The 14,460-nt window shown below is 51.7% G+C and overlaps 1 protein-coding gene across 1 annotated transcript in view; it reads right to left on the bottom strand.

The window, feature by feature from the left end:
* RNF8 (ring finger protein 8) overlaps window positions 1–14,460 on the bottom strand; it is a 77,431-nt gene that overhangs the window by 17,912 nt on the left and 45,059 nt on the right. The window contains exon 9 of the mRNA XM_075595110.1: window positions 12,431–12,538. Within this exon, the coding sequence (XP_075451225.1) occupies window positions 12,431–12,538 (108 nt within the window). The remainder of the gene's footprint in view (window positions 1–12,430; window positions 12,539–14,460) is intronic.

Genomic DNA, 14,460 nt, shown 5'->3' with positions numbered 1-14,460 from the left:
AAGGTATGTTTGTCACAGAGCTGTGATGGACAACCTGTGTGTGAGGCACAATTACTGGGTCTGCCCCCTTCTTTCAGATATCACATACAGAGAGGAAACATTCTCACCTGGTTACCAGACATGGCTACGCCCCTGATCGTCTGCTGCACTCTACCCAGAGCGGTCTCCTCTCCTTTCACCTCTACTGCTCTCTCTCACCTTAAACCTTTTTCCCTCACTGCCCCTCCTTACCTGTGGGACTCTCTCACTATTCTGAAAGCCAGGGTCATATGTAGGATGATTTAGCCCAGATAGTGTCAACTCTGCCTTCTTTTCCAAGCACAACAAGTCTGTTTCTTTTCTTTACTTTATTTGTGGAAAGCAGGTAAAAAACAGATACTTGTGTAGAGATGTAGGTGTTGGGATAATGTCTTTCTGTGGGTGTTTGGTAGTTAAAGGCAGGTGAAAAAGATAATCCTACCAGTACAGGAGTTTACAGCAGAGTGCTCACTCATCCAGAGGTCATGGTGGAAAAGGAAGTGAGGGGCAGTGTGGGTAAAGGGAATAGTCTTGGGACAGACTATCTTAGAACAAACAGGAGGGGGGGGCAGACTAGCCCATACTGAGAAGTAGCTCAGAGGTTGCTGTAGCAACTCACTGGCTGCCTGCTCACAGGCAGAAAGGGCAACATATTGATACATCACACAGGCACGTGTGTGTATGTGGAACAAATGCCTGCAGCTGAACTTAAGGAGCTGACAAGCAGAAGGGGGGTCGGCAGAAATGTGATCCTTGTTCCATGACACTCCCCGTCTGGTATCTGGAGATACCACTATATAACTGGAATATGTGGAACATATGTGCAATGCATAACAAAGATAACATCACATTCTCAAACAACGCAAGAGTCCATGTCCACATAGCGATGTGACACCGGCCGGTATCACTGGTATCAAGGTCCCTTGGGCAAGGTTCTTTGGCAAAGGATGCAGGGTGGATGCACAGCTCCAGGTTTGCTGGTTGCACCACAATGTCTTTGTGTAAAAGTCTCTGGCACTGTTTCCTTTTAGCCTTGTGAGAGAACAGTCTTTTTGTCTCTGTAGTTTTACCCACAGAGTGCATCCCCTTGTAGGTATGCCAGTCGTGGTTGTCAGGAATCCGCTCCGCGGTTTACTGGTTGCCTTACCTTGCAGACCGGTGCAGTTCTGGAACAGCTCTCCTGATGTTTGCTGTAGCCTGGATTCACTCACCAAAGCTATACACACTCCCTCTGGTATCTACTGCAGCTGTGCAGCCTATCATTGCAACCTAGACTTGCATTCACTCATTGGAGCAGTACCTTCACACCCCCGCTGGGTATTGGCCCGCTGGCCTTTAAGTACTGCTTCCCCATAATGCTCCTTGCCGAGCATAGCCCTTACCGGATGTCACCAACTGTTCTGCCACAAGCTCTTGCTTGTTCTCTTGTGCTGAAGCGGAGGTTTCCCTTGCGTCCTTCAGCTTCCTGTTCTCCTGTGCTGAAGCAGAGGTTTCGTCCCTGCGTCCGTCAGCTTCCTGTTCTCCTGTGCTGAAGCAGAGGTTTCGTCCCTGCGTCCTTCAGCCTCCTGGATTCCTGCACTGAAGCGGAGGTTTCGCCCCTGCGTCCTTCAGTCTCCTGGATTCCTGCACTGAAGCGGAGGTTTCCCTGTGTATCTACAGCTTCCTGGTTCCTGGGGCCTACTCTTTCCCTAATCTAGAGAGGCCGTGTCCTGGTTCCTGCGCTGCGACAGAGGATTCCCTAGCCCGCTCAGGACTCTTGTGCCGTCGCACTGGTTTAACCGTGCAGCTAGGCGGTGTGCTACTCTGGTCTGCCTACCACCTCCTGAGACCAGTACCATGGGTCATGGTCGCCGCACGCGCAGAGTCATACCCCGCGCTCATAAGCTGAAACGGGGCCCCCCTGACTACCTGTTGCCGAACTCCTGCTTGAATAACGTTTACCCTGATGTCTCCTGTCCTGACCTTGGCTTGCCCAACGACGATGCTGTCTTCTCCTCTCCTGATCTTGCTACGTACGACTATGAACTGCGCAATCCGGATCAGCCTGCGAGGTTTAAGGTCGGTGCTTTTACAACCCTACCTCAGCCACGCGGTCCGACCCGAGTTTGTGGCGAGCACAACCGTGACAGTATGCTCGGCCCCACAAACTCGGACCGTCCTGTGGTGAGGGTTGGTAAGTTTCTGTCTGAACTCCTGTCCCGGCCTGCAGACCAGTCCCAGTACCTATGCGAAATACTACCTCGGATGGAAGATCCGTTTATGTTTGAAGGTTTAACCCCTTTGCAAAAAAAATGCCGTAAGGATCTCATTAGGCAGGCTTACTGCCTCAAGGACTTAAAACAGCTTCTGGCCGCTAGTGTTTACTTCCCTGATTCCCCTTTATCCTGGGATAATGTGCACCCTGTGAAACTGGGCAACGCCTGTAATACACTCCATGCCCTGGCCTTATCATTGGACATTCACGTAGTACCAGAGGACCCTCTCCTCATGTTGACTCACTCACAAAAAATACTCTGTATACTTTCCATAACATTGGACATTTGCATAAGAGAACAGGATTCCTTCCTCGCCAGCTGCGCTGACGCTTGGCGGTCCCGCTCTGCTGCCAGTCCTGTCGCTAAACCTGGGGACATACCTCCCTCTCCAGGAAATGACAAAACTGTCCCACTAGCATTGCTCCCCAACGTAGTAACTACCACGGTCCCTAGCCCTGATTGTTTGCCCGGGTTCCCTGATTCCAATGATATGTCTATTGTAACCCCAGCCAATCAGGCCTGTGAGGCTTCCCCGTCAGAGAAAGAATCCCTAAGTTCTGTTCCCAGGGTCAATTCTGTATTAACCCCTGTGGGGCAGCTCTCTGAGTTTCCTTTGGTAAATCCCTGTTCTCTGTCAGCCATGGTCACAGCTCTAGCTCCAGAGGAGAAATCCCTTGTCTTCCCCAATTCAGAGAGAAGTCTCCCTATGTTCTACTCTCAGGTATGGTCTGAATTAACCCCTGTAAATTCTTGCTGCCTCCAAGTTAATGCCTTCGTTTTAGCCTCAGAGAGTGAGTCCACAAGTCAGACAGCAGAGGTTGCATTGAAGGACTCCCCTAACCTTACGGATTCCTTAGAAATTCTTTGCTATAAATCCCCTGCTTCAGCTCAAGTTTCCGCAGTCTCGCCTCCGGAGACTTCAGCTAAAGTTCTGGTTCCTGTAAAATGTATTCAGGAGTCAGGTTTTTCCCTAAGCTTGGTCGCAGAGTTCCTCCTCCCAGGTATTTCACTGAACCAGCCTGTCGCCCAGAGAGCGGTGGTCCCTGCTTCAGCGCATAGTCCCCACATTGTGGAATCTGCAGTCATTTCTGGTTTCCCAGACAATCCTTACCAAATACCTACTTCAGAGACCAGTACAGTTAGGTTTAACCCCCATGTACTGTCTGTGTTCTCCTCCTCTCTAAGCTTAGGATTAAAAGCATACAGTAGTCTGTATGTCTCTCCTGGGGTTCATGTTGTGTTCCCAGGAATGTTTGCTGACACACGGCTTTCTCTCAAAAGTGACGCTTTTTCATATATACTAGTAAGAAGCCTGCACACTGTTTCCCCTCTCGCTGAATTGTATCTTACTGGCCCTGAGACTCTGAGAGGTAATGATTCTCCTTCAGATCCTGAATCTCTTCCTACAATGGTTATCCTGGCTGGGGGTCCCCCTGATTTCTCTGTCCAGGCTAATCCTTCAGGGTTCAGCATATCTGTAGTCACTCCCTTAGTACTGTCTGAGGTTATAATGCATATATTACAAGTCTTGGGGTTTAAATCTGAGCTATTTAGCTGTCCTGCCTTTGCTGAAACCCAGTCCCTCAGTACTGTGTCTAAATATGCCCCAGCAAACATGGGGTTACTCTGGGAAGAAATTAAAGCTCCTGTCTTAAAGGGTATTTTTCTCACATGTCCAGCAAATCTAGAACCTCAGTAATTGTTTCTAAGTCACTTATCTATACATCTGATTTTTTCTCTAATCAAACCCAGACACCCTCACTATCGGTTAGGAGTCCTGGGATCAGAGATTTTGCACTAGAAAACACACCTATTCCTGTTTTTGTCAGGTTAGGTACCCCTGGGGTTAGGGCCATTGCAGTTTCGGAAAAGACTCCCTGTACTCCTAAGGTGCCTGTCATTAAGAGTTTTCATAGTTCATACTTGCTGCTTGTTGATTCTCAGGGCCCTGTCACTGAGGTACAGACTTCAGCTTCTGATGTTAGCTTCCCTCCCACCACTACCCTGGCTCTGCCTTTTTCTCAAGCTCCTGATATGAAAATTCCAAGGTCTATTCCTGATTCACTGACAATACTATCTTCCAATGAAGATTTCCCAGTATTGGAGAGCTCTACTGTTGTTTGCTTCTCTGCTCCTGCTAAACCATGGTTTTGTCCCTCAGAATTTTCGGTTGCCCCTGTTATTTCCTCTCAGTTGGAAATACTCTGTACGTATCCCAAGATTTCGGTCCCTATGCCTGGTTTACTGCTTGCCTTGTCACCTTCCATACCATTACCAGGAGAAGCTTCCAACCAGCCTATACCCTTACTAACCATTACCTGGGAGCCTTCTAGAGGAAAAACTCCTCGCAAATTCCAACATGCAGTGGTCAGCCAAGACTTTTTCGGTTACAAGGTTCCTCCTGGTGTATTCGATCAACTATCAGGGCCACTGATCCTAGAGTCCGGTTCATTTATTAAAGACTGGGCTTCCTGTAGGGGTTCTTCTGCCGTTTCTGCTCTGGAACTCGCTGGTTCTTCACAGCCCTGGATTTCCAAGACATTTTGCGAGGCGAGCCATGTACCAAGGATGTTTCTTCCATCTATCTCATATCGTAGAACTGTACTCACCAAAGAACTGCTCGTTTACGGACGTCCTTTCCACCTAAGGAATTTTAGGAACAACTCAATGTCCCCAAGACCCATGGATGGCCCTGTCTGGCCGCAGTTCTCACCGGGGGGTGGGGGTACACTAAGGACTAACCACGAGTCTCTGGACCACGACTCTAACCCCAATCCTAGACGGTTCAGCAACAATTCCCGGCCCTCCAACTCTATGAGTGCTCATGTTCGCCCGGAGGTCTCACGTGAAGGGGGGGATACTGTCAGGAATCCTCTCCGCGGTTTACTGGTTGCCTTACCTTGCAGACCGGTGCAGTTCTGGAACAGCTCTCCTGATGTTTGCTGTAGCCTGGATTCACTCACCAAAGCTATACACACTCCCTCTGGTATCTACTACAGCTGTGCAGCCTATCATTGCAACCTAGACTTGCATTCACTCATTGGAGCAGTACCTTCACACCCCCGCTGGGGATTGGCCCGCTGGCCTTTAAGTACTGCTTCCCCATAATGCTCCTTGCCGAGCATAGCCCTTACCGGATGTCACCAACTGTTCTGCCACAAGCTCTTGCTTGTTCTCTTGTGCTGAAGCGGAGGTTTCCCTTGCGTCCTTCAGCTTCCTGTTCTCCTGTGCTGAAGCAGAGGTTTCGTCCCTGCGTCCGTCAGCTTCCTGTTCTCCTGTGCTGAAGCAGAGGTTTCGTCCCTGCGTCCTTCAGCCTCCTGGATTCCTGCACTGAAGCGGAGGTTTCGCCCCTGCGTCCTTCAGTCTCCTGGATTCCTGCACTGAAGCGGAGGTTTCCCTGTGTATCTACAGCTTCCTGGTTCCTGGGGCCTACTCTTTCCCTAATCTAGAGAGGCCGTGTCCTGGTTCCTGCGCTGCGACAGAGGATTCCCTAGCCCGCTCAGGACTCTTTCGCCGTCGCACTGGTTTAACCGTGCAGCTAGGCGGTGTGCTACTCTGGTCTGCCTACCACCTCCTGAGACCAGTACCATGGGTCATGGTCGCCGCACGCGCAGAGTCATACCCCGCGCTCATAAGCTGAAACGGGGCCCCCCTGACTACCTGTTGCCGAACTCCTGCTTGAACAACGTTTACCCTGATGTCTCCTGTCCTGACCTTGGCTTGCCCAACGACGATGCTGTCTTCTCCTCTCCTGATCTTGCTACGTACGACTATGAACTGCGCAATCCGGATCAGCCTGCGAGGTTTAAGGTCGGTGCTTTTACAACCCTACCTCAGCCACGCGGTCCGACCCGAGTTTGTGGCGAGCACAACCGTGACAGTGGTAGCCTGTCGCTCTATCACCTGGTGTTTGGCAGGAGATGGCTTTTGGCTCCTTGCGGAAGCAGAACAACACTCCTGGAAGACTGGTTGTCGAATCTAGTCCAGTAAAGAGGGCGTCGTTCAGGGAGACTCCCTGGAGCTGAGCGCTGGGGCTGAACACTACCCGGATTTGATCGGGTTCCTGAAGGTGGTAGGCCCCAGATGATTGGAGGTACCAGCATTCTTCACCTTCCTTCATTAGAGGTGCTGGCTTTGCGTGGCCGGTAAGGAATATCTTCTGGATGAAGGCCACAAAGTTGTTTTTGGTCTCTGGTTCCCTTTGTAGGTCGCAGAGGTGCGAAGTGAACCTAGAGATGGCATGTTCTCCATTGTTTGGGAAGCGCCTTCTTGGTGAACGGAATGGTAGCGGGTTCACCCAACTGCCTGGTCCGTCTTTGGAGAGCTCCTTGGTTGTTAACCTCGGGAATCCTCTATCTTCCCTCGATGGTGTTTGCTTGTCGTCGACCCTTGTTGTCTGGAACGCTGTGCACCGTAGGTCATCGGTGCGTTTCTCTTGCACGAGAACATCTCCACGTACTTTGTTGACTGCCCTCAGGAGGTTGTTCTCTCCCTGGACATGACAAAGAACAGTCTCTTTTGTCCTTGTAAATCCTTTTGGGAAATGTCTCTGCAACTGTCTCCTCTTACGTGTGTGAACGAACAGTCCTTTTGACACTGTGGCTTCACCTGTAGGGCGCAATCTTTTGCAGTTATGTCAGCCGTGACAGCTGGCTGCTTGATCGCTGGATACTCTGTGGAGAGGAACGACTGTACGTCCTAGCCGTGCCATTGCTCGCGAGAGGATCGTCCGAGTGTTTATTGTCTTTTGGACGATCCCTTTGTCGGTCACCTTTGGGAGGTTACTTTCTTCCTTCAGTGGAGTCGACTCGTCATCCTTGGTTATCGGAACCGCTAAGCATCCTACGCCATTGTCACATCCCACCGATGTGAGGATGTTTTTGTTGATCTCAGGGGTATGACCTTGTCTTTTCTCTTCACTTGGCCCTTCTGTCACTTGGAGATGGCCAAGACATGGTTCAGAGAGAGGTGTGTCCACATTCTGTTACCACCGTTCTGCGGGCGTCAACATAGTCTTGTCCGTGCTCTTTGTCAGTGCACGCGTTGCCCACTATCACCCATCCTAGGTCAAGTCTTTGGGCGTATGGCGCGTTGTGGGGTCCGTTATGCTGTTTACGGACTTTATGTACCCTCATGATGTCCCTACCGAGCAGCAGCAAGATCTTGGCGCCTTGTTCTACCGGTAGGATGTAGTTGGCTATTCCTCTGAGGTGCGGGTAATGGCGTGCCACGTCTGGTGTGGGAATCTCGTCCCTGTTAGTGGCCATGTGGTTGCACTCGATGAGTGTGGGGAGAGCTATTTTCACTCTGTTATCCACTGAACATATGACGTAACCGCTTGCTCTTCTCCCTGTTGACTCAGTTGACCCTGCACAGGTTCTGAGGGTGTAGGGTGAGGCATTGTCTTGTAAGTTGAACAAGTTGAAGAACTCCGTCTTCGCCAATGATCGGTTGCTTTGGTTGTCGAGGATTGCATACATCCGAATAGCCTTCTCAGGTTGTCCCTGGGGGTGCACTGCGACAAGGCATATTTTGGAGCAGGACATTTTGTCACCTTCTTTTCCGCAAACCTCAGTGCGCTGAGATGTGACGGATATTAACTCTCCTTCTTTCTCCCCGCCATGCTCCGCTACGGAGGATGGGTTGTTGAGTTGGTGGAGTGTCAGCGCCTCTGGGTGTAACGATGTCACGTGCTTGTCACTTTCGCTCACTGTGCTTTTGATCTCTTCTTTACAGTCCCTGGCTAGGTGAGTAGTGGAACCGCAGCACCTGAAGCAAACTCTGAATTCTCAAAGTAACATCTTGCGTTCCTCTGGGGACTTCATCCTGAACCCAAAGCACTTGTTGAGTGGGTGTGGCTTCTTGTGTATGGGACATTCCCTGTTTGGGTCCCTTGGTTCCTTGGCTCCAGTGACCGACTGATAGGGAGTAGTTTGGGTCGTGGGAAGCACGTCCGTCCTGCGGACCGAGATGGGTGTTTGGATGTTACCATATCTCGTCACTGGTCTCTCGTTCCTCAGGCTGCTTGCACTGTATGTGGTTTGCGCACCCAAGATGAAACTGGGATCGTTCCTTGTCCTTGCCGCTTCGCGGATGAAGCTCAAGAAGAATGAGAATGGGGGGTAGACGACTTGCTTCTCCCTTTTGTATTTGGAACCTTGTGAAATCCACCTTTCTTGGAGGTTGAAGGGTAGCTTCTCCAGGATTGGTCTCACTCCCCGAGCTGAGTCTAGGACGTTGAGACCTGTTAAGGAATGGTCTTTCCTTGCGAACTCCAGTTCTTGCAGCAGGTCCCCGAGCTCTCGTAACTTCGAGTAGTCTTTAGTTGTGATCTTGGGGAAGTTGTCGACTCTTTTGAAGAGCGAATCCTCGACTGCTTCGGGGCTGCCGTAGGACTCTTCTAGCCTTTCCCACACTAGGTCAAGTCCTACTTGGGGTTATTGCGCGTTTGCCGCCCGAAGTCTCTTCGCGTGCTCCCTGGATTCGTTCCCCAGGAACTTGAATAGCAGGTTGAGCTCTTCCCTTGCTGAGAAGTCCAAACTGTTGATTGCGTCTTTGAATGTGAACTTCCACGTCCGGTAGTTCTCAGGACGGTCGTCGAAGCTGATGAGTCCTGCTTGCACCAGGTCACGCCGGATCATGTACTTGGCTATGTCTGTCAGGCCTGATGCATCGGCGTGTTTGTCCCGTTCTGAGGTAGTTGCTGGGAGGGTCCGTGCGGTCGCCTCTTCCTTGGCGTGGACGCGTGATGACTGCTGGTCTGTGTGAGGGGCTGTTTTTTCCCGTGTGGGTGTACCTGGATGGCGAGCCCGTTGTAGTGCACCCGTGTGCGCGCTGGCGTGTGGATCACTGTTGCGGCTGTGGCTCTCCCAGGCAGCATGTACCATTGACGGAGCAGTGTCTTCTCCTCGTGGACCTAGCAAGTCTTCGGTGTCTGTAGAGTCACTCCCTCCGTGTTGAGATGGTGCGCTGATGTTTACACTGAAGAGGCTCCTTACGTAGTCTTCAGTGCGTTGGGCTGGATCCTCTGAGGCTATCCGTCTGTACGGTTGCTCCCCGCCGTCCTGTTGCGCGGCTGCTTCTACGACTTCAGCTTGGGCTATGGCGGCGGCTTCCTTCTCTTGATTAAGCGCCTCTAGTTCCGCATCAAATTCGGCTTTCCTACGCGTAGCGGCTGCGGCAGTAGCAGTGGCGGCATTAGCGGCAGCAGTGGCGGCAGCAGCGGCGGCGGCTGTCTGTTCCTCCTCTTCTATGCGCGCTCTTCCTGCTCTTATGGCAGCCTCTCTGCGACTATATTCGGCCCTGGCACGTGCGGCCTCTGCGGTGGCTCGTGCCTTGGTAGCGTTTGTGCTTGCGCTGGACGCGTTAGATTGCGCTGATCTTGCTGACCTTGATGAGTGCCTGGATGTGTTTGAGCGCTGCGATGCGGTCTCCAGGAGGAGCTCTTTTCTCTCGCTTTGGGCGTCTGCGATGGCGGTTCGCACGCGGCTGTCACGTGTCAAGTCAATATTGTGCTGTAAGTCCCTTTCATGCAGGCTTTCGCCGGTATTAGCCCTGGCCAGGTAAGTGATGTATGCCTCTGATAGCCCTTGGTAGCATAAGTGGTCTATCTTTAATTGAGTTATTGCCTGCTCGAGCTGTTGTACAGAATTGCCAGCGGCGGCGACATTGCGTATCCCAAGTATGGTAGTGTTCCAGGCCAACTCTAATTTAGCGCGGTGCGCTTCAATGTCAGTCTCGTATTTTTCACGGGCCTTTTGTGTCGGTGTGACTGTTCGTTTGGGCCTTGGGTCTGCCTGCGCCTGTTGCAGTTGCGCAGCGGTCACTGTGTCTGAGTGGTCACTCTCCTGCGTGATGTCTGGTGAGGCTCTGAGTTCTGCCATGCTGTAGGTGTGTGTAGGCCTTTAGCCAGTGCGTGTGGCGTGCGGTCTTTTACCTGTGTCAGCGGTGGGCGTCTGCCTCAGATGATGCCGAGCGGTGTCCTGCAGCGTGCAGCGTAGGGGTAGCTGTACTCACAGGTGTCCGTTGGCTCTGACCCGTGTCCTGGCGGGTGTCCGGTAGCGTGGCCCTTGATGGCGCTAGCCGTGGGGACGTGCGCAGGGGTAGGTGAGATGGTGGCTCCTCACTATGTAGCTGTGCAGGGGGTGAACTCAGACAGAGAAAGGCAATTAGGGTTTGTGTAAGGAGCACTGTTTGTCTGCAAAGCTGCTGCCTCGTGTGCAAGGTTGTTTGCTGGTTAAAGCTTGCTGCCCTGTCTGAAAGGCTGCTTGTGCAGTGTAAGCTGCTTGGTGCTTTTTTGTCTGCAGAGACTGCTCTGTGTTATCATGGAGTCTGGAGTAGCAGCTCCTGTAAGTGTCTGTAAGGCACACGGTATCTTTTTCACTATTCTGAAAGCCAGGGTCATATGTAGGATAATTTAGCCCAGATAGTGTCAACTCGGCCCTCTTTTCCAAGCACAAGTGTGTTTCTTTTCTTTACTTTATTTGTGGAAAGTAGGTAAAAAACAGGTACTTGTGTAGAGATGTAGGTGTTGGGATAATGTCTCTCTGTGGGTGCTTGGTAGTTAAAGGCAGGTGAAAAAGATAATCCTACCAGTACAGGAGTTTACAGCAGAGTGCTCACTCATCCAGAGGTCATGGTGGAAAAGGAAGTGAGGGGCAGTGTGGGTAAAGGGAATAGTCTTGGGACAGACTATCTTAGAACAAACGGGAGGGGGGGCAGACTAGACCATACTGAGAAGTAGCTCAGAGGTTGCTATAGCAACTCACTGGCTGCCTGCTCACAGGCAGAAAGGGCAACATATTGATACATCACACAGGCACAGTGTGTGTATGTGGAACAAATGCCTGCAGCTGAACTTAAGGAGCTGACAAGCAGAAGGGGGGTCGGGCAGAAATGTGATCCTTGTTCCATGACACTCACACTCAGTATACGCCAAGCAGAGAGGGAGGAGAAGGAGAAGAAGGAGAAGGAGGAGAAGAAGCAGGAGAAGGAGAGAGAGAGAGAGAAGGAGAGAGAGGAGGGAGAGAGAAGGAGAGAGAGAGAGGGAGAGATTAGCAAAGCCGCTCAATACATGTGCGCCCGGCACACTTATTCTTCAAAGGCGGGGCGTCCGTATTCATCTCTCTAGTATTTCCCCGTTATCTGAACTTAAAATGATGGAATTTGTTCCTAAAAACTGAGCCCATCACCAAATTTATCATGGTCGCCAATCTCCTCCAGCTTTGTGATATCACTAGACCAGCGGTGCACAAACGGGGGGGCGTGCAAGATTTTCTGGGGTGAGGGTGGAGGCCCGGCACTCTTCCCCAAAGCATATCAAATTAAATGCCGGCGTCTACGCGAGGTGTCCAAGTTCCCTTACCTTGTCTCCGGGCGACGCGACATCACATGACCCTGTGGCGTCATTTGAAGCCGGCGACAAGGTAAGGGGGAGAGGGGGCGCGTGTTACTGCCCTCCCTTATCCTGTGCCCTTCCTGGTACAAGAGAGGATGGGCATAAATCTGATGGTCTTATTTATAAACAATAATGTCGTCTCCTTTCCAAACCAGTCAGTCTTTCCAAAGCGATTAAAGAAATACTTGTGCCACATTCTTTTCCTGTATTGCCACCTATAATATCTCTGCATATGTGGCTGGCGCAGTACAGGTGCATATAGATGTAGGAAAGGAAACATGAACCTCTGAACTAGGAAGCGGCCTGCACAAGACATCACGGCAGTGCTGCCGCAGAGGGAAGGCCCACGCTGGATATCGTTACGCGGATAGGATGGGACTGACTCACAGGTGCCTTCTGTCCCTAAGTTACCGTGCCATTTTGTGGTAGGAGGCACTAGATGGGTCATTCGCCACTCCTAGCTGTGCACTACTTTCCCTGCTATGGAAGGGAACCCATCACAGATGACATCTTCTCCTGTGGCGCTGGATGCGACGTGGCTTCTCTGGGTCTCTATGCTCTTGGGATATAAAGAAATAATATGCCACAGGACCAAGTGGTCTGTACCAGGTACGCTGGGCAGGAAGAATGGGCAAATCGTTCCTTTGTGTCTCAGTAATGGTCAGTGTCGCCATGGTAATGGGATTCAGACACAGAAAACTATACACCCCACGTGACCGCTGAAAGGACGGTGCGGGAGAACGTTGGTCTCCGGTGTTACCTCGATTAAATGTTCTGAGCAGATGGTGCATTTCAACTCGTTGTCCAGCACGTCATTCATGTGATTTAGAACCTCCTCCTTCTGCGCTCGCACCTTCTCCTGCTCCTCCTGCGGGGGGACAATCACTGGTCACTGAGCAGGAAAACTCGCCCCCAGCGATAACATTCCTATCAAACAATGGCCACCCAAGAAAGCAGTGGTTACTGCGGACGTGCATACTTACTCCAAACCTATGGTGCAGCTGGAGACTAAGCCATGGGATTTATCTCCATGCAGAGTTAGGCTAAGGCCCCGCTGCGTCAGACCACTCGCCCACACTGCAGACAGGCGGCGCGTGGAGAGACACTTGGGGCTTTTTTCCGGTCCAAAGGGATCATTTTTGCGAGCGGGGGGGGGGGGGGGAGCGTGGCCAAACGGGTCAGGGGGCGCGGCCATGACGTGAGGGAGCGGGACCGCCCCTCAGACCCTCAACTGTTCAGCCCCTCAGCCGCTCACACACACAGACAGGCACTCACGCACTCACAAATACACATGTGGGGTGAGGGGGGGTGAATCGGAGCCCAGGGGATCGGAGCAGGGGGGAATCGGAAGGAAGACCCCCCCCCCCAAGAGGAGAGAGTCTGTGGGAGGGAGCAGGGGGGACTTCCTTGGTGCTGCAGAGTTTATTTAAAATCGCTGCTTTCCCCCCACACTCTCCTCCCCCTGCTCCCCGAAGCCTCCCCTCCTCATTGGCTCACAGCCACAACACGTGACGCATCGCCGCTTGGGATTACAATTCTCTTGAATCCCGTCGACTGACGCGTCACAGCGTGTGGTGAGCTGTACAGCGAGGGGGGACTAGGATCGGCTCGGGAGGATTCCCCTGCTGGTGGGAAACGCTTGTGCGGCCGCCCGCGCCGCCGGGCGCAGCAGGTCCCAGCCCTTAGCAGAGAGAAGGTATGTTTGTCACAGAGCTGTGATGGACAACCTGTGTGTGAGGCTCAATTACTGGGTCTGCCCCCATCTTTCAGATATCACATACAGAGAGGAAACATGCTCACCTGGTTACCAGAAGTAAAACGATGAACAGAGCGCACAAGCCAAATGGAGCAGGAAGGACCCAGAGTCAAAAACGAATAAAAGGGCACTTTAATGTGATTTCTGACTCTGGGTCCTTCCTGCTCAATTTGGCTTGTGCGCTCTGTTCATCGTTTTACTTCTGGTTATATCATCATTGGAAGCAGCGCAGCCTGTCAACCACTCCAAGGATATGTGAGTACTTGCTTATTCAGGGGAACCTGCCAATGAGACTGATTGTGGGTGGGCTTGCACCACCTACCACCTGTCTTCAGGAGGATAGTACCCATTTGGTCATTATATATTACCATCAATATCATTACTCATTACTATTACCTTTGGATGAAGTGGTTTTGGCTATACCACATTTTGTCTTTCCTGGCACTGGAGCGCTTTTGCAATTTCTCTATCTCACCTGGTTACCAAACATGGCTACGCCCCCGATCGTCTCCTGCACTCTACCCAGAGCGGTCAACTCTCCTTTCACCTCTACTGCTCTCTCTCACTTTAAACCTTTTCCCCTCACTGCCCCTCCTTACCTGTGGGACTCTCTCACACTCAGTATACGCCAAGCAGAGAGGGAGGAGAAGGAGAAGAAGTAGAAGGAGGAGAAGGAGAAGAAGCAGGAGAAGGAGAGAGAGAGAGAGGAGAGAGAGAGGGAGAGATTAGCAAAGCCGCTCATTACATGTACGCCCGGCACACTTATTCTTCAAAGGCGGGGCGTCCGTATTCATCTCTCTGGTATTTCCCCGTTATCTGAACTTAAAATGATGGAATTTGTTCCTAAAAACTGAGCCCATCACCAAATTTATCATGGCCGCCAATTTCCTCCAGCTTTGTGATATCACTAGACCAGCGGTGCACAAACGGGGGGCATGCAAGATTTTCTGGGGGGGAGAGTGGAGGCCTGGCACTCTTCCCCAAAGCATATCAAATTAAATGCCGACGTCGCCGACGTCTGCGCGAGGTGTCCA

The sequence above is a fragment of the Ascaphus truei genome, chromosome 4 (genome assembly GCF_040206685.1).
Source record: "Ascaphus truei isolate aAscTru1 chromosome 4, aAscTru1.hap1, whole genome shotgun sequence".
Lineage (NCBI taxonomy): Eukaryota > Metazoa > Chordata > Amphibia > Anura > Ascaphidae > Ascaphus > Ascaphus truei.
Note: the sequence above shows the minus strand (reverse complement) of the source record. Positions and strands in the feature narration are given on the sequence as shown.